The following is a 20,363-nucleotide window of genomic DNA, read 5'->3' as shown; positions in this document are numbered from 1 at the left end:
ACACTTCTGAAAATTTATTTTATCATTTCATATATTATCACAAGTTTTACCCTAAGATTTCTGTAAAAATTGTAGCTGAGAACATTTTCATGACTTTATTTGACATTTTTGTTGCATTTAATGAGAATTCTAAGTTGATTAAAATTTTGTCTTTTTACATCAATTTTGTCTTTTTATATGAAGGATATTAATCTTTTGCCAGTAATATATATGTTAGTTTTTCTTCCCAGATTTTCATATTCTTTTTAATTTTTATAAGCAAAGAGTTTTTAAAAATTTAATAGATATTTATGATTAAGGAAATAATACGGTTAAATACATAAAAAGTTAATGAATTACACCTAGAGGTCACAGAACTTCAACCTGTGGATTGATCAGTTTTGGAGAGCATCCCCAAGCAGTGGAGGCTCCAGAAGTCAGTGAAGCACAACTTGGGTTATGAGGTAAGTGCAGGCCTAAAGTTCCTGCTCCAATTTTTCCTACCACTGTGCCCTGTGGTAAGTGATTAATTTGCTCTTTTATTTTCTTTATATGAAGGACAGTGATAATAAGACATACAATGAAAGATACACTGAAGGTCAAACGGGATCAGATGACAAGTTCCATCCACAAAGTAGCAGATTAGTTTCCTGATGAAGACAGATGGAAAACCCCTAAACAAAATTAGCAAACTATTTCCACAATACATTAAAAGGAACATTCAGGGGTGTCTGGGTGACATAGTCATTTAAGCATCCAACAGATGACTTGGAAGATCCTTCTGTTGACATGGTCACCCTCATTTCAGTGAGGATGATGGGATCCCAGAGTCACAGGCTAAGTAGAAGCACTTAACCTCCTGGGTCAAGGTGCACACTGATTTGACACACACGGTTGGTTCGACCTACAGCAACCTTTGAAGGTGGCTAATTGATCAACAGATCCTTTGGACCTTGAAATAGCTGAGCATCCTCTAAAGTTGCATTTGATCATTGTAAAAATAAATGAAATATAAATAAATATTCATTTATAATAAAAATGTAAGAACATAAAATATAAGTAAAACTCTAGATCTGGTGACTTGAGCCATCTTCATGGCAAACGATGGTCCCTTAACCAATTCCCACACCTGAGCCAGAACACCACAAGCGAACGGACTACTGAGGAAAGACCCTACAATGAAGTCACAAGTAGCTACAGTAAATCTTCTTCCTGGGCTTAGGCAAAGGGACCTCCAGCCATTTACCAGTGTTACTGCGCACTTGCTTTAAAGACACTTGCTCTAAGTCAGAGCTCAACAGTCTTTTCCTGAAAATATTTTTCCTAAATATTTGAGGCTTTACAGGCCTTTCAAGTCTGTGATGGAACTATTCAAATCTGCCATTGCTGACCAAAAGCTGCCATAGACACGGCATGGCTCTGTTCCAATAAAACTTTACCTGTGGACATGGACATGTCAATTTCAACTATTTTTCATGTCTCAGGAAACATTATTTTTCTTTTGATTTTGGTTGAAAACCATTCAAATACTTAAACGCCATTCTTAGCTTGCAGGCCATACGAAAACAGGCTGTTTGCCAATCCCTGCCCTGAGCTAATGGAATCACTAGCTTCCTAAAATAGCACTGAGAAGAAAGTCAGCAGAATGCGGTGGAAGCCATCCCTATGGCTTCCGACAGGCCTAAAAGCTGATGCTTTTTAACATAGTGGTTTTCAACCTTGGTTGCACACTGCAGTCACATGAAGAGTTTAAGAACTGTGGTTGCCTAGTTTTGACCCCAAATTCTGCTTTAATTGTTGTGGGTATAGCCTGGTGTTAGTGAGTTTTTTCAGTCTCCTTAAGTTGCTCTAGTGTGTAAACAAGGTTGAGAACTACTTGAATGATTTAAGTGATGAGAGTGCAAGTATTTTACAATATTTCATTTAAAAATGTTTTATAATTGTGATTTTGGGATAATAATGTTCCAATAACAAATACATATAGTAATCTAAGAACAATAAACATATGGCTACACTAGAAAGTATGAAATAGGGATTCCCATGTGAGAAAGGGAGAATTTCTCCTTTTAAAGAAAGAAGGGAAATTAACAAGACAGCAAACAACAAGTGTTGGAGAGGATGTGGAGAAAGGGGAACCCTCTTACACTGTTGGTGGGAATGCAAGATACAGATGTAGTGAAAAGAAGGGCCATCTGTGCCCCAATGTTCATAGCGGCAATGGCCACAGTCGCCAAACTGTGGAAAGAGCCAAGGGGCCCTTCAACAGACGAATGGATAAAGAAGATATGGTCCATATACACAATGGAATATTATGCCTCTATCAGAAAGGATGAATACCCAACTTTTGTATCAACATGGATGGGACTGGAGGAGATTATGCTGAGTGAAATAAGTCAAGCAGAGACAGTGAATTATCATATGGTTTCACTTACTTGTGGAGCATAAGGAATAACACGGAGGACATGGGGAGATGGAGAGAAGTGAATTGGGTGAAATCGGAGGGAGAGATGAACCATAGAGACTGTGAACTCTGAGAAACAAACTGAGGGTTTTGGAGGGGAGTGGGATGGGGGCTTGGGTGAGCCTGGTGGTGGGTGATAAGGAGGGCACGTACTGCATGGAGCACTGGGTGTGGTGCATAAACAATGAATCTTGGGACACCGAAAACACAAAATAAAATTTAAAAAAGAAAGGAAGGAAGGAAGGAAGGAAGAAAGAAAGAAGGGAAAGGAAATGGGAAAACACAGTGGTAAAGCAGGGGCCACCAGCGGTAGGATCAAAGAGGAAGCAAAACTGCTGGCAAGGCCAGAGCAAAGTATAGATTAAAGCCAAGCACCTTTGAGCCCAGGGCTGACTCAGCAGGGAAGCCTCCTCTGCACGGGATAGTCCCAACTCAGGGTAAGCATGGAAGGGACAACACAAACAAAAAATCAAATGATTTGCACTGAGGGAATAAAACAAAATAGAAAAGGGTGAAAAAGACTGTAAGATAATATTTCCTCAGAGTGATAAAAGAGTGACAAAGGATGAAATGATATCATTATATAAGAACAGAAGACTGACCAAGAAGATGGTGATTGAACACAAGGAACTGCTTTCACTTCCTCCTGTAACTTCCTTAAAGCAATCTTAAAGGTAAACAGATCGATCAATGGGATACTGCTTAGCAATGAAAAGTCAAGGGCATGGATGGATCTTTAAAAAATGCTGAGTTTAAAAAGCCAGGCACAAAGGACTACAGGATGCGTGATTCCATTTTGTATGAAATTCTAGGACAGGAAAAACTAATATAGAGAGGCTGAGAGCAGATCAAGGTTTGCATGCAGCCGGAGGATGAAGAGGAGATTAGCTGGGAACCATTTGGGGTGTGGTATATGTTCCATATCTTGATAAGGTGGCGGTTAGACCTAATCTCCGATTATTACATATAAGGAGCTGGGATCAGGAGAAGCTGGGTGAATTGTCTAAGGTGATACAGCTTATTAATCAGTGAGAAGATACATCTGCTTATAAACAATCAATTACTCCTATTGTGTTGCAAATGGGTCAGTAAGAATAGTGCTTCCCACCGCGCCCCCACCCCCAGCACCTGAAAACACCCTGAGGCAGGCACAAACATCCTTTTATGCACAGAAAACATCAATATGAAAGCATAACTTTTGGGCGTTCCAACCACCCATTTATAAATACGGTTGACATTCTCACATGTTCTTTTACCCTGACTTCTTTATGTTTACATTTGTGCATAAAAAAACATAAACATTTGTTAATATCTTCTTCTGAGAAACCACACGGTAATATACAGTTTTATTTTTATTTTTTTAAGATCTTATTTATTTATTTGACAGACAGAGATCACAAGTAGGCAGAGAGGCAGGCAGAGAGAGAGGGGAAAGCAGGCTCCCCGCTGAGCAGAGAGCCCGATGTGGGGCTCGATCCCGGGACCCTGAGGTCATGACCTGAGCTGAAGGCAGAGGCTTTAACCCACTGGGCCACCCAGGCGCCCCAGTAATATACAGTTTTATATCCTGACTTTTCTTCTTTTCAGATTGTATCATGTGCTGCAAGGAATATTCTTCTTTGCTTTTTGTAACCTACCACTCAAGCCTGAACTGTTTCCTTTTTTTTTTTTTTAAGATTTTATTTATTTATCTGACGGAGAGATCACAAGTAGGCAGAGGCAGGCAGAGAGAGAGAGGGGGAAGCAGGCTCCCCGCCGAGCAGAGAGCCCGATGTGGGGCTCGATCCCAGGACCCTGAGATCATGACCTGAGCCGAAGGCAGAGGCTTAACCCACTGAGCCACCCAGGCGCCCCAAGCCTGAACTGTTTCTTGAACAATAATGGTTCTCTTGCCCAAATTGTGGAAATGGGAACTTAAGCCCCCTACCTAGTCTTTCCATATGCCTGTTTCAGTCTGTGATCTTTTAATTTTGGTTTCCTGAAACAGTATATCAGGTTATTTCCCACCAGGGCTGCCCTGTTTAACCATTGCCACTTTATAAAATATGTGAATAGCTGACACTGCAACTTGCCTCCACTCACCCATCTGTTTTCCTTCGTGTAACAACAAATGCAGTTAACACACATTCATCTCTTACTAAGCCCCAGCCATTGTACTAAGTTCCGGACCTAGTAACGACTAGCTTATTTGTGGTGCTTGTTGGGTCCCAGGCATTTCTCCAGGGGCTTTGCCTGTATTGCCAGAATTAGCTCAGTTCTCACAATTTTCTCATGAGGTCGAAACTATCACTAACCTCAATTTAAGGGAAAAAATAAGGTGAGTCACCTGAGAAACAAACTGAGGGTTTTGGAGGGAAGGGGAGTGGGAGGTTGGGTGAGCCTGGTGGTGGGTATTATGGAGGGCACGTATTGCATGGAGCACAGGGTGTGGTGCATAAACAATGAATTCTGGAACACTGAAAAGAAATTTTAAAAAATAAATAAATTTAAAAAAAAAAAAAGGTGAGTCACCATGAAGTCAAAGTTACTTGCCCTGGACCACAGACATTAGCCCCAGGATTCAAAACCTGGTTGATCTGACCTCAAATCCGATGCCCTTAACCAATAACGTGTGACTCCATGCTAGGGCTGAAATGAGTAGTGGGACTCAAAGTCCAGTGGCCAATGATGGATGTGGTATCTGGGTCCAGCATGACCTGAACTCCAGCCCTCTGTCCAAGAGACCCATTGTTGCACACTGTTCCCCTGTACCATCTCTCCTTTCTCAGACAGTGTGGGAACTGTTTCCCTGGCATTCAACGTGAAGATGAAGTAACAGAGACAGACAAGATATGTGTGGAAAGAAAGGAAGGTTTCCAGTGGGGTGTGTATCACCAGGATGCATCCAGTTCCTCAAAGGCTTTTTCTACTTGTGTTTCATTCTCTTCCCAATGATCACCCTCACCTTTCTGGCCTGGACATCCTCCATCCCTTGGCCTTTTTACTCCGTATGTCACGTACCTATGCCCCTTCTTTCCCATCCTTGATTTGAGGGACAACCATTTCTACCCCTCTTCTGTCAATATCAGCCACTCCCAGATCCCATTGTCTTTCTGTGTCAAAGAGCCAGTAAAGAAGAATGAAATCATGCCATTTACAACGACATGGATGGAGCTAGAGAGTATAATGCTAAGCAAAGTAAGTCAGTCAGAGAAGACTAATACCATGTGATTTCACTTATACGTGGAATTTAGGAAACAAAGAAATAAGGAAAGGTAAAAAAAGAAAAATGAGAGGGAGAGACACAGAGAGAGTGAAACGAGAGAGAGGAGAGAGAGAGAGAAACAGACCCTTAACTATAGAGAAAAACCTGATGGTTACCAGAGGGGAGGTGGGTAGGTGGGGGATGGGTGAATTAGGTGATGGGGATTAAGGAGTGCACTTGCTGTGATGAGCACTGGGTGATGTATGGAACTGTGGAATTACTATATTGTACACCTGAAACTAATATAACACTGTATGTTAACTATACTGGAATTAAAACTAAAACTTTCAGAAAAGCACAAACTTCCAGGCCTAAGAGAAATAAGTATGAGGGGTGTGATGTACAACATGATGACCATAGTTAATACTGCTTCATGGTATATTTGAAAGGTGTTAAGAGGGTAAATCCTAAGAGTTCTCATCACAAGGAAAAATCTTTTACGTCTTTTTCACTTACTTCACTTTTTTAAAAAAGATTTTATTTATTTATTTATTTATTTATTTATTATTTATTTATTTATTTGACAGAGAGAGAGAGAGAGAGAGAGAGAAACAGCAAGAGAAGGAACACAAGCAGGGGGAGTGGGAGAGGGAGAAGCAGGCTTCCTGCAGAGCAGGGAAACCAATGTGGGGCTCGATCCCAGGATCCTGGGATCATGACCTGAGCCGAACGAAGGCAGGAGCTTAATGACTGTGCCTCCCGGATGCCCCCATTTACTTTACTTTTCGCATCTATATGAGATGATGGATGTTAAGTAATTGTGGTAATTATTTATGTAAGTAGGATCATTATGCTGTGATCCTTAAACATACACAGTGCGAGATGTCAATTATACCTCAACAAAGATGGGGTTAAAAAGGGGGGGAAAGAGCCTGTAATCCATAGCCATATAATTATAGGTATATATTTTGGCAGAAAATATTTTGTATGATAAATTTTAAAAGTGAAATGTCTGGGTCAAAGCGTAAGCATGACTTCTGAATGGTTAAACATACTCTAGGAAATTAGACTCTCCTACACTGTTAGTGGAGAAGTATATTGGTGTAAATATGCTTAGGAAATTGTCTCTTATAATTTAAAATATTTATGTGCTTCTTCTGGGAAGCTATAGAGCACAGACACAAATCTTGGAACTGCCCTAAATCCCAAGCCATGCTCCACTGGGTAATTTGGCCTCCACCATTAGCAATACCTTGTATGGAGAATTCTAATACTTTAAATTTGAAAATCAATGCAAATATTAAAACGCTAAGATGTAAAAAAATAAAATAAAAGGCATATTAAAAACAAGAAGCAAAAATTGGGTATATATAGTATATGTTACATGAAAAGAAAATGTACATTAGTGTCCAGTTTTGTGTGGCAATGCACTTCCCAGCATGATTTGAAATACATGTATCTGTAATCTAATTGTGCAAATGTAAAACATAAACTATTAGCACATGCCCATGCACACGCACACACACACACACACACACACACATGCTCATGCACACACTCTTGCTTTGCTCTGAGACAAGTACGATACTGGCTGTCGCAAAGCTGAGCACCCACAGACATGTGTGTAGGCCCAGAACATTCTTCTTACATATACCGGGCACCCAGGAAGCTATATCTGCTAGATTTAAGGAAAGCCTCTCCTTACTTCTGTGACCAGTTTGCAAAAGCCTCTCTTCCTCCGGTCAGAAAAACAGTAGTCTTAGCATTAATCAGGAGGGGGGTAATTCACTCTATTTCTAACTGTACACTAGTGAAAAATACTATTTTTGCAAATGACAAATTCAACACATGGTAGTTTTACAAGCAGTTTATGAAACAGTTCTGCAGCCCTTCCCCTCCCCCACCCCCCCCCCGGAATAAATAGATGTGAGTAGAAATGGTTGAGATGTATGGATTCTCAAAAGTGGCTTTGTTGATCCCAAATTTACAACATTCACTTAATGAATACCAATTAGGCCCCAGTGTATGCCAGACACTGCCACCTCAAAGTGACTCCTAATCGGCAAATGCTGTGATCCAAACAGATTTCTTCATCTAGTTCAAGACCGATATCTCCACTTGGTCCAAGGTACCTGGACCCACCCAAACAAGAGCGACTAACACCTGCTCACAAAATATCATCCCTTGTCTGCTCACAGAAATCTGTCCTTGAGACCTGAAAGTCCACCATTAAAGGAGAACCAGCACACTAGCTGGAGGAACACTTAGGATGTGGAGGCGGACCAATAGGTGAGGACACAATTTCGGTTCCACCAGTCTTGGCTGAGGAATCCTGGGAAATGTACCTAACCCCTGTGAGCCTAATAGTCATGATCTGAAAAGGGACTGTGGATACAATCATTTTTGGACTTCTGTGAGGAGGTCAAAAAACTCTAGTGAGTCTGCCCAACACTGAGCAAATGTTGGTTGCTGCTGGGCAAGTGTTGGTTTACTTCTCACCCTGTTCTTTCCCTACCATAGCAGGGATGCCACTGCCATGTACTCAACGGCATAGCAATGATGTAGGCAGAATTCCGAACCGACACAGGAAGTAAGTACCATGTGAACACACATGATGTCATAAAGGATACTCACGACCGTTTCTTCGCGGGAGGATCAGTTAATACTGTGGTAGAGACGGAGGGGGATCCCAGGCAGCCTGGGGAAGAGGCACCAGCTGATTTCCGATGCTCCTGGCTTTGATTTTGTCAGAACGACGGTGAGACAGGGATCGTGCCGAGATGCAACCCTTCAGTAAGTGGACATGCATGCGCACGTACGTGTGTGTGCGTGGTCTCTCTGGCTTTTTAATCACATGCCCACTCTCCTGTGAGATTCCCAAAACAAGGCTATGCTTGAGATTGCTCCTGTCTGATTCACCTTGATGAGGGAGGCCTCTGGCCCTGTTTAGGCACCCAACTTAGCTGGTCAGTCTGAGGGTTGCTGTAGCTGTTAGCTGGCTCACTTTTTAACACTTTCTCCTTGACAACGTTATTTCTGAAGTAATGTCAGTTCTCAAAGATGACTCTGACGCCCCCATACGCCATATGCTGACCACGAGCCGTTATTTCCTCCTTTCAATATATGAGTTTTTCCTTTAATATTCATCAAGCTAGATCATCTCCTGGACCATCAAACAAACTTCAACAAATTTTAAAAGAATTGAAATCACACAGAGCACGTTCTCCGACCATAATGGACCCATGTTAGAAGTCAATAATAGAATGAGAAAGGAAGAATCCCTACACACTTGGAAATGGTAGCTGACGTATTATTCCAGTTTGTCATTCAGATCCTTGTTACAGAGGAGCTAAGGTTAGGAAGAGTTGTCCCCTCAGCTGAAAGGCATTTCAGGCTGGGCAAAAAGAAAACTCACTCTGGATATTTCAAACTGAGTATTGTTGACAACAAGGCTGGAGGGAGGGGGACAGCTTAGGAGGCTGCTACATCAGTCCCACCTGACATTAAAAGTTGAAGTGCACCAGCAAAGGAAGTACAGCTTGCTGATTGTTAGTAGGATCAGTTTGGTGGCTGATTGAATTTGGGAAGCATGAGAGAGATTGCCACCCTGGTATTGGTGTGGTTTTTAGACAGGCCTGAGAGAAGGTACAATTCTTCAGATGTCTTCCTAAGTGTATGGCTGGTTTCCAGTCTAACCCATGGATGCACAGATCTCTGTTTTTTATAAATCCTGCTTCACTATTTAAAAGGTTCAATACAGTTTCCTCCTCCTCCTCCTCCCCCAAGATCCTCCCCGATAGTGCCATCTGTCAAATAAGGCTCTCCTATCTGGACAAGCAGAGGAGTTTCCTTTCTGGGGTTTGGGGGATTGGACCCTTAGGGCAGGTTAACACTTTGCTTGCCCTACCATGGTGTTAGCCTAAGATGGGTACATGGTAAGTGGACCACTGATGTGTCTTCAAACTTGTATTTTTGTTCCCCTTTTGAGAATACAATGATGGTGATAGCTCACCTCAAGGAAGAAAGAACGTTTGGAGTTCTCTCCAAGGTAATTTTGGCAGGAGGAACCCTCGTTATGAACGTGGTGGATATGAGCCTCAGCCTTCACACCTCCAGGAGGATGATGGAAGTGTGCTGATGAGAGATGCCCGGGAGGACCCCCAAATAAGACAGTAAGTGACGGGGCAGACTGGCTTGCATGTAGCAGCCCCTGGGATTATGCGACTCTTTCACTCTCCCTGGTCTTCCTTTTCTTCTCTCACTGGAAGACTGAAGAAGGCCAGAAGTGGAATAACGGTTAAGCAATCCTAATTGTAGTCCTGGTGACAGAGAGGTGAGGGTGTATAGAAGAAGACTTTCTTAGCATTTATGGCCCTACCTCTGTCTTTCCACTTCCCCTCCACAGCACTCCCTATAGCACCCGGCGTGACAAGAGGAGAGTGAAATGGCAAAATGAAGGCCATATCCATATTTCTGTGTGGAGAGATAGAAAAACTCCGAGGAGAGGAAAGGGGGAGAACACACAAGACGGAAACCCAGGGAGCTGGTTCAAGATCACCGTGAGTGTCTTGGCAAGGTCTGCATTAGGTAGAATATCCTGGAACCTTACAAAAAAGGAAGAGCACATTAAACAACCTTACGTCAATTATTTGGAGGAGAGCTTTCCAATGGAGATTTATCCCCATATAAGTCCATATTTGGCATGAAATAAGAAATAATGCCAGTGGTCCCTTCTTTCAAAGTCCTATGCAGCTCCATAGAAGGTCAGATAAAAACGCTGTTGGGTCTGTTTCCAGCTTTAATTCTATGTTGTCTCTCCTCACTCCCATCCCTTCTTCTCACCTTTAGATTCCCTATGGGAGAAAGTATGACAAGACATGGCTAATGAATTCAATCCAGAGCCATTGCAGTGTCCCCTTCACTCCAGTGGATGTAAGAGAGGATGGCGAAGCCAGATGAGTGGGCACAGGGAAGTGTGGGTGGGGGAAGCCAACTGAGCCAGAAGACTCTATCCTCCAAAATTATTGTTGCCTCCCCCTCCTGCAGTTTCACTACGTGAAAAACCAGGCTCGGTTCTTTGTCCAGGGTGTTGGCACTGCCTCTGCACTGAAGGGTGTCAGCTACAAGATTTATGATGAGGAGAACCGAAAGGTATGTGTTGAGGGCATTACCTCTCCCTAGTCCTGGGGCAGGAAGACAGGGCAGGGGCTGGTCATCTTCTCTGGAATGAAAGTTCTTGGTGTTTACCCCACCTCTCCTTCCTGCAGATATCTATCTTTGTCAATCCCTCCTCTGTACCCTACTCTGTGAGGTATAAGTTGGAGCCAGAAGAAATGGAGCAGCTAAAGGTAATGCAGACTCAAGGCCCATTGTGTGCCCACACCCAGACCCACCTCTTCTTCCTCCAGCCCCTGATTTCCCTATCCCCACCAGAGCCTCCCAGTGGCTCTCTGCGTCTCTCTCTGCAGCTGACCGTGAGCAAACGCTATGACATCTCCCAGCAAGCTCTTGACCTCCAGAGTCTCCGCTTTGACCCAGGTACACTTGACAGCAGTAATTCTAGGGCAGGTGAGGGCACAGGGATCTTTCTGGGAGGGAGACTGAGGGATGGCGATGTGGGGAGGGTTTGGGCTAGTCCTGGACCGCTCTCAGCCTTCTGATTGCCTCCTCTCGGCTTCCTGAAGACTTGGTGGGCCATGATATAGATATAATCCTGAACCGAAGAAACTGCATGGCTGCCACCCTACAGATCATTGAAGAGAATTACCCCGAGGTGAGACCTTAGGCCCAGTGCTGTTATTAATGGTAGGGGGTGGGACACATGGGGTGGAGGACAGAGTTGTCTCTGAGGCCCTAGATAGTAACTGTCACTCTAACTCTTCTTCACCAACAGCTGTTGTCCTTGAACTTGAGCAACAACAAACTGTATGGGCTGGATGGCCTGTCTGACATCATAGAGATGGTCCCCACAGTCAAGATCCTGAACCTCTCCAAAAATGAGGTGAGAAGAGGGAGCCTGATCAAATTTGGGGTTGACAGTGGGTGGTAGTGCTCATCAGAGTGGTGGCAGGAGGCAGGAGAAGGTACCTCTGTGGAAAGGTGGGGGCTGGGGGTGCCGGGGCCTGTGTGTGTCCCTTTCCCTGGGACTCCCTTCCTGTTTCTTCCCCGTACTTCTCAGCTGAACGTGGTATGGGAGTTAAACAAGATGAAAGGGCTAGAGCTTGAAGAGCTTTGGCTAGAAGGGAACCCCTTGTGTGACACCTTTCCAGACCAGCCCACTTACATAAGGTCAGTGTGAATCCCTGTCACCCTTCCTGGGGACCTTTGGGCCTGGGAGCCTGAACTGTCCCTGAGAATGCATGCATGCAGGAAGCTGCAGCCCTGGTCCTCGGGAATGACTGTAGGTCCCACCTTCTCCTCTCTCCGTGTCCCTCACCTGTAAGGAGTTTCCTTCCTCTGACCTGCTCACCTGTTCTCCTGGTCTGGGGTCTCTTTCCACCTCTCTGCATTCAGCGTTCTTTAGCATGCCCTCCGAGAGTGTGCTCCAGGAAGCAGGGCTCCTCCTCTTCCCCAGGACCAGGAGTGACCAGCCTTGAGCCAGGTGCTGGTGCCCTGGACAGAGAAGGGTCCTCCAGCCTGGGACCTCATGCTGAGACAGGCTTTCCTACTCCCTGCTAAGATGGGACTTCCCTCCCTTGTTCTGAGAGGGGGACCGCCTCTCAGAAGCACTTTCCTCCTCCCTTCCCTCCACACATCACATCATCACAATTGGTCCTTCAGAAAAGCCCTGGGTAGCCCAGCATAGGTACATTTCCTCAGGCCAGGAACCAAAAGAGACAGGCACACGTGCACAGGGGCCATCAGGAGGGAAGGTGGTGATCAAAAGAGGGGGCCACAGACCCTCAGCTCCATGCTGATCTGGGGCTTGACCCTCTACTCCCTTCAGGGAAGGTCTCCTGCCCCCGTGGCTGCCTCATTTCCCATGCCTGGCTCAGGCTGAGCTCACACAGGTGACAAAGTTTCAGCCAGCATGCAATGGGCCCCCCAGCCCAACCAATACCTGCAGATTTTCCATTCCTACCTTGGGTGCCAGGGCCAGCCAAGGCAGATGCAGGAAAGGACTGCAGCCAGGGAGCCATTTCCCCCTTCTTCTCTCTTCCTCCTGATCCCCACCACTGTGGTAGAGCCTCTTTCCTTTCCCTTTGTTTTGCATTCTCTTCCTCCTTTGTCTCTGGTTCCCCTATGTCTCTCCCACCTCTCCCTTCCTACCTTTACTCCCTCTTCTGTCTTCATCCCCCTCCCTCTCCCTCCCTGCCTCCTGGGCCTTGCCTCACTCACCTCCCTGCCCCAACATTCTGGGCCATCCCTGGGGGCGGGTATCATGGTCCTGCAGAATACTACACCCCTAGTGAGGTAGCAGAGCGCTGGGCTCCCACTCCATTCCCTCTTCTCTCTAGAGTCTTCAGTGGGGATTTGGAGGAAGGAAGGGAAGCAGGGAGGGGAAGGCAGCCCTGGAGCCTGGGCTCCACATGTTGCTTCTTGTGGCACTGAAGAAGGGAGTCAGGGCAGTCTAGGTGGAAGCTACCCAGTGGAAAGGAGGGGTGGGGGAAGGGAGAGAAAGGGTAGGAGGGAGGCTTGGCAACCCTGACCTATCAGTCACTTCTTTTTATTTTGGATTTTGGACAGTGCCATCAAGGATTGTTTTCCTAAGTTGTTACGCCTGGTAAGTGACTACACTCATCATTGTCTCTTACTAACATAGATCACCACCACACCTGCTCTCAAGCTCTTTGGGTCTTCTCTAGATTACATGTTTGTGTCAGACCCTTTTCCATTTTAGGGTACCAGGACTCCTGAAAATGACATGAATATGCTCTCTGGAAAAATGTGTGCGTGCAACCACACACAACACACACACACACACACACACACACAACAGAAAAAAGTTGCATATAATAGTAAATACTTTCCAGACGTCATGTTGAAGATACACACTGTAATCTTGTCCATGTAATTTCCAGTGTGCTTTCATACCTAACCTCTGACCCTCACCCTCTCTTGGGCTCATCTTTTCCCCTGATCATCCAGGGCCACCTCCCTGGTCTCCACTGCTGACTTCTTCTTCCCTTCCCCAGGACGGCCAGGAGTTATCACCACCAGTTATCACTGATACCGACACACCCTGCTTGTTAAAGCCCTGCAAGGTGAGGGAAAATTGATCAAACAACATTTGGGCTATTACAAGGGAGGTTTTATCAGCCACATAGTCTCAAATGTCTTTTGATTCCAGGAAAGCTACAAAGGATCTGATGCACTGAAGAGTCTAGTCCTGCAATTCCTGCAGCAGTAAGTACTCCTGGGAATCTGGAGAAGGAGATGGCTAGGACGGGTGAGGCCACCCAAGCTCAGAACTGCTGACTGGGTCTGAAAACCTCATTTGGGGTCCAGACCACAGAGATAGACTGTCCTCATTACTCTCCCACAGGTACTATTTGATCTACGATTCTGGAGACCGTCAGGGTCTCCTCAATGCCTACCATGATGAGGCCTGCTTCTCCCTGGCCATTCCCTTCAACCCCGAGGACTCAGCCCCGTGAGTAGCAAAGCTCAGACTCTGTTTCTGGGCCCTGTGGCTCCCCAGCAGACACAGGGCAACTCCTGGAATCACCCACACTGGCCAGGCCACCACCTTCTGTTCTTCTTTCTCTGCTAGAAGCAGCTTGTGCGAGTACTTCAAGGAAAGCAGGAATATGAAGAAGCCCAAGGACCCCTGTGCGTGTGTGGTGGGGAAGACTGGGCATGGAAAGGGGATGTTCAGGGGTAATTATAGGTCCCAGGATGTGGTGACCCCCAATCTTTGCTTGCTTCTCCTCCCCCCTTAGCCCCGTGTGTTCAGCCCCTGAAACATACAAAATGTGACATCGTGGGCTCCCTCTGTGTGCTGCCCAAAACACAGCACGATTTCAGCTCCTTCTTGGTGGACATGTGGTTCCAGACGGTAGGCACCTTCTTCCTCCCAAGGGCAGCCCCAGAAAGCCATGGGTGGGTAGGAAGTATAGGTGACTTAGCACCTGGGCTCTTCCCTTTCAGGAGAAGATGCTCTGCTTCTCTGTTAACGGGGTGTTCAAGGAGGGTGAGTGTGCGCAGAGCCCCTCCCCAAATGCCCCACTGCTCTCTCCCCGCTGGCTGGGCTCCCTCTCAGAACTGTCCCAGCTTCCCTGATCCCTTTCCTTCTCTTCCTACTCCTGCTGTGTTCTCCTGCCTCCACTCTGTCCCCAAACCATCCTGGTCCAAACTGGCTCTATGCCAGTCTGCCCCACACAGCTTGGGCATTAGGGACAGTCTCTGGAGTTTCATGGCTGTCATCCCAGATCCTTACTCTGAGAGCTACTTGGAGTGGTTACCTAACCTCTAAGTTTCCTCGTTTGCAAAATGGGGCTAATAATAACCACCTCTCAGATAACTGTGAAAAATGAATCAAATGAAGTTGTGGAGTGGTTGTCACAGCACCTGCCACCTAGTAGAGACCCTGTCACTGGGAGTAGACTGTCCCTACTGTTGCCATCCCCATGCCAGACACCCTGACTCCCAGTGAACAATTGTCCCCTTCAGCATGAGTATCGAGTCAGACCCTGACTGAGGAACACCGTGTGGGCATGTGACGTATGTGTGACTCTAAGAGGGTATTGTTGTTTGTTGTTGAAGTGGAGGGAAAGTCTCAGGGTTCTGTTCGTGCTTTCACCCGGACTTTCATCGCCATCCCTGCTGGCAGTTCCAGGTGAGTGCTATGTTGTAGGTGGGAATGCTCATCCCAGCCTGGGCTCAGGGTTGTGGGAGCGTGGTGGTGAAGACATCTTGGTTTTCTCAGTATTGTGGAAAGCCAACAGGTAGATCCAAGGAGCAGTCTGGTCTGGTGGTTAAGAGTATGGGCTCTGGGGACGCCCGGGTGGCTCAGTTGGTTGAGCAGCTGCCTTCGGCTCGGGTCATGATCCCGGGGTCCTGGGATCGAGCCCCGCATCGGGCTCCTTGCTCGTAGGGGAGCCTGCTTCTCCCTCTGCCTCTGCCTGCCTCTCTGTCTGCCTGTGCTCACTCTCTCTGACAAATAAAAAAAAAAAAAAGAGTATGGGCTCTGGAGTTAGAGCACTGGGTTCTCTTCTTGACCCGAGCACTCACTGGGTGTGTGTGATCTTGGTTAAGTCACCTCTCTGTGATGACCTCTGTAATGACCTCTCTGTGATGCATTGTCTTCCTTGGAAAATGGGGATTAGACTGCCCATTCCCTTGGGCTATTGTAAAGGATAAATGTGGGTATAAAATCAACCCTGGGTTGCCCGTTAAGTACACATCTAGTGAGTTTGGTAGATAGTCCCTGCAAAGGTGCGCTCTGTGGAGGGGTGGAAGCACCAGCCAAGGACTCTGGGGTGGGGGGAAGGCACGGAAGGGGTATGGAAGGAATCTGGTTGGTGAGGGGCAGTGGGAGCAGGATCATTGTTGGGGATGTGGAGTTGTACATTCGTCCACTTGTCTGAGGGCCCATTTTCCCTTCAGTCTGTGCATCGTGAATGATGAGCTGTTTGTGAGAGATGCCACCCCCAGTGAGACTCGGAATGCGTTCTCCAACCAAGAGCCTACACTGACCACCAGCTCCATGCCCACCCTCTCCCAGGAGCAGCAGGAAATGGTGTATGCTTTCTCCACTCAGTCTGGGATGAAACTCGAGTGGTCTCAGAAGTGAGTGGTGGGTGTGCATGGGAAGAAGGATGAGTTGGGACACTGACTTGGGTGGGGGAGCGTGAATCAAAGACACTTGCAGGAAATTTGGAAAAGTAACATTTTGGATAGTTTGCTTCCAAAAAAGAAAAAGAAAGAAAGAAGAAAGAAAGTGGGCCCATGGAGAAGGTATCATACTATTATATATGTGAAGGATTTAAAAAATAGTATAATGCTCAATGACATTTTCTTATATATAGAAAATCTGAAAGAGCCCACCAAAAAGCTAATAGAGCTAACAAACTCAGCGAGGTTAGGGATAAAAGGCCACTATACAAAACTCATTTGCATTTCTATGTGCTTGCAATGAGCAGTCCAAAAATGAAATTAAGAAAACAAGTCCATTTACAATAGCATCAAAGTAGTAAAATATTTGGAAACAAATGTAACAAAAGGAGCACAAATCTTATACTCTCAAATCCATAAAACGTTGTTGAAAAAATTAAATAAATAGAAAGACACCCCATTTCCATGGGTTGGAATATTGCTAAATGGCTTAATATTGTTAAGATGGCAGTAATACCTAGAGCAATCTACAGATTCAATGCAATCCCTGTCAAAATCCTTCTCTGCAAAGATTGACAGGGTTATCCTAAACTTCATACGTAAGTGCACCAAAACAATCTCGAGAGAAAAGAACAAAGTTAGAGGACCCACACTTCCTAATTTCAAAACTTGCTAAAAAGGTACAGTAATCAGGACTATGTGGTGCTGGCATATGGACAGTGCCTGAATCAAGGAGTAGAATTGAGAGTCCACAAATAAACCCTCACATTTACAGTCAACTGATTGTCAGTGAGAGTGCTGAAAAAAAATCTGTTGTAAAAAAAAAATAGTCTTTTCAGCAAATGGAGATGGGACAACTGGATATCCACATGCAAGACAATGAATTTTGACCCCAGATTCACATCATGTACACACGTAGACTATAAATGGGTCAAAGATCTAAAGTTTAAGAGCTAAAACTATAAAAATCTAAGAAGAAAACATAGGTGTCAGTCTTCATTAATTAGGCAAATGTTTCTTATATATGACACCAAGAGCAAAAGCAACCAAAAAAAAAAAAAACAACCCAGATAAATTGGGCTTTACCAAAATTAAAAGCTGTTGTGCACCAATGGACACTAACAAAAGAGTAAAAATCCTGCCAAAGGAACGGGAGAAAATATTTGCAAATCACATATCTGACAAGAATATGTGAAGAACCCTTGCAGCACAACAGCAAAAGGACAAAAACCCCAATTTTAAAAAGTGGGAAAGGGGTCTGAATAGACATTTCTCCAAAGAAGATATACAACAGGCCAACGAGCGCATGAAAAACTTCTCAGCACCATTAGTCATTAAGGAAGTGCAGATTAAAACCACAATGAATCACTACTTCACACCCACTGGGATGGCTTTAATCAACAAAATGAATGATAACAAGTGCTGGTGCAGATGTGGAGCAATTTGAGTTCTTATGTATTATTGATGAGAATATAAAATGGAGCAGTGGTTGGGAAAAACATTTTGGCAGTTCCCAAAAATGTTAAACATGGAGTTACCCTATGAACCAGTAATTCCATGCCCAAGTATCTAATGAAAACATCTGTTCACTCTAAAACTTGTACAGGAAGGTTCATAGCAGCATTATTCATAATAGCCAAAAAGTGGAAACAACCCAAATGTCCTTTAGCTGATGAATGGATAAACAAATCTGGTATGTTCACATGGTAGAATATTATTCAGTCATAAAAAAGAATACAGTTCTGATATATGCCCTGCCATGGATGAACCTTGGAAACATGCTAAGTGAAAGAAGCCAACCTCAAAAGGTCACATATTATATGATTCCATTTATATGAAGTGGCCAGCACAGGCAAATCCCCAGGGACCAAAAGCAGATTAGTGGTTTCCAGGGTCTGGGGAAAGGGGAGGAATAGGGAGTCATCTCTAATGTTTAAGGAGGAGGATTTTTGTTTTTTTGTGTTTTTGTTTTTGTTTGTTTATTTTGTTTTTTTTTTAGGCGATAAAATTATTTGGGAATTAGATCATGGTGATGGTTGTGCAGTCTTGTGGCTATACTAAGAAAACACTGAATTGTACGCTTCCAACAAAACAAAGAGACAACCCACGGAATGGGAGAAGATATTTGCAAATGACAGTACAGACAAAAGGTTGATATCCAGGATCTATAAAGAACTCCTCAAACTCAACACACACAAAACAGATAATCATATCAAAAAATGGGCAGAAGATATGAACAGACACTTCTCCAATGAAGACATACCAATGGCTTACTGACACATGAAAAAATGTTCATCATCACTAGCCATCAGGGAGATTCAAATCAAAACCACACTGAGATACCACCTTACACCAGTTAGAATGGCCAAAATTAGCAAGACAGGAAACAACGTGTGCTGGAGAGGAAGTGGAGAAAGGGGAACCCTCTTACACTGTTGGTGGGAATGCAAGTTGGTGCAGCCACTTTGGAGAACAGTGTGGAGATTCCTCAAGAAATTAAAAATAGAGCTTCCCTATGACCCTGCAATTGCACTGCTGGGTATTTACCCCAAAGATACAGATGGAGTGAAAAGAAGGGCCATCTGTACCCCAATGTTTATAGCAGCAATGGCCACGGTCGCCAAACTGTGGAAAGAACCAAGACGCCCTTCAACGGACGGATGGTTAAGGAAGATGTGGTCCATATACACTATGGAGTATTATGCCTCCATCAGAAAAGATGAATACCCAACTTTTGTAGTAACATGGACGGGACTGGAAGAGATTATGCTGAGTGAAATAAGTCAAGCAGAGAGAGTCAATTATCATACGGTTTCACTTATTTGTGGAGCATAACAAATAACATGGAGGACATAGGGAGATGGAGAGGAGAAAGGAGTTGAGGGAAATTGGAGGGGGAGGTGAACCATGAGAGACTGTGGACTCTGAAAAACAATCTGAGGGTTTTGAAGGGGCGGAGGGTGGGAGGTTGGGGGAGCCAGGTGGTGGGTATTGAGGAGGGCACGGATTGGATGGAGCACTGGGTGTGGTGCAAAAACAATGAATTCTGTTACGCTGAATAGAAATAAAAAAAATAAAATGGTATGTGCACACAATAATAATAAAATGGCATGCACCTTATCTCAATAAAAATGACTGGAAACTTGTAGTTTTAAATTTCCCATTTATTTTCTTGAACATCTTTTTTTTTTTTTTTTTTTTTACCAATATATAATGAGTTCCCTTGTTCTTTTGGAAAGGTCTATTTTTCTGTTGTGAATTCTAGTGGGCATGAATGCCAGTGATAGACATTTTCACTAGGTCTTTCTTCATCATTGCACATAGTGTTCATTCCGGTACATGCATCCCAGCAAAGAACTGGCACAGATTTAGCATCCTATGGTCAGCATGTCTGTACTGTGGTACTAATGGAGATCACCTGTTCTTCCATTCCAGGTGCCTTGAGGACAATGAGTGGAACTATACCAGAGCTGGTCAGGTCTTCACTATGCTCAAGGTGAGGTCTGGGAATCATTAAGCGGGCTACCGATGGGCATTTCTGGGCCTTCAGGAAGGCCAAGAAAATGGAGGCTGGGTAGCCTGGGAATGAAACTCCAGATCTGGCTTTTCTGATGTCCCAACTCCTTCCCTCCAGAATGAGGGCAAGATCCCAGAGGAGGCTTTCAAGCAAACCACCTAAAAGAAGACTTAGATGTCCACGTCATCACTGTTTCTCTTTTCTCCAGCCTAAGGCTATACCCATGACTGGGGATGGAGGCCTGGCTGACCAAGAAGTCAAAATTACCTTGCAGGCCTGGTAACATAAGCACCTGAAGGATCAGTTGTTCCACGTACTTTCCCCACTCATGATCGCTGTTTATTTTCATAATAAAGAGTTATGTTGCACATTGTATGTTGTGTGTCCTGGATCGCTCTTCTCCTGCCCCAACCGTGAACCAGCGAGTCCAGGACTGAAAGGTCCTG

General features: G+C 44.8%; 1 protein-coding gene across 1 annotated transcript; it reads left to right on the top strand.

The window, feature by feature from the left end:
• Positions 1–8,404: 8,404 nt before the first annotated feature.
• On the top strand, positions 8,405–20,079 carry LOC308337427 (nuclear RNA export factor 2-like; the record flags this gene model as incomplete). The annotated part of the gene is made up of 21 exons (XM_080795539.1): positions 8,405–8,417; positions 9,613–9,796; positions 10,030–10,183; positions 10,473–10,556; positions 10,671–10,775; positions 10,892–10,972; positions 11,093–11,162; positions 11,309–11,397; positions 11,518–11,625; positions 11,803–11,912; positions 13,311–13,347; positions 13,760–13,828; positions 13,915–13,970; positions 14,110–14,217; positions 14,338–14,396; positions 14,507–14,622; positions 14,715–14,757; positions 15,330–15,402; positions 16,173–16,355; positions 19,836–19,896; positions 20,035–20,079. 21 exons carry the CDS (start codon positions 8,405–8,407, stop codon positions 20,077–20,079), a joined length of 1,848 nt encoding a protein of 615 aa, XP_080651665.1.
• Between the last annotated feature and the right edge of the window lie 284 nt (positions 20,080–20,363).

The sequence above is a fragment of the Martes martes genome, assembly GCF_963455335.1.
Source record: "Martes martes genome assembly, chromosome: X".
In the NCBI taxonomy this organism is placed as follows: domain Eukaryota; kingdom Metazoa; phylum Chordata; class Mammalia; order Carnivora; family Mustelidae; genus Martes; species Martes martes.
The sequence above is the reverse complement of the archived record's forward strand: the minus strand, read 5'-3'. Positions and strand labels throughout refer to the sequence as shown.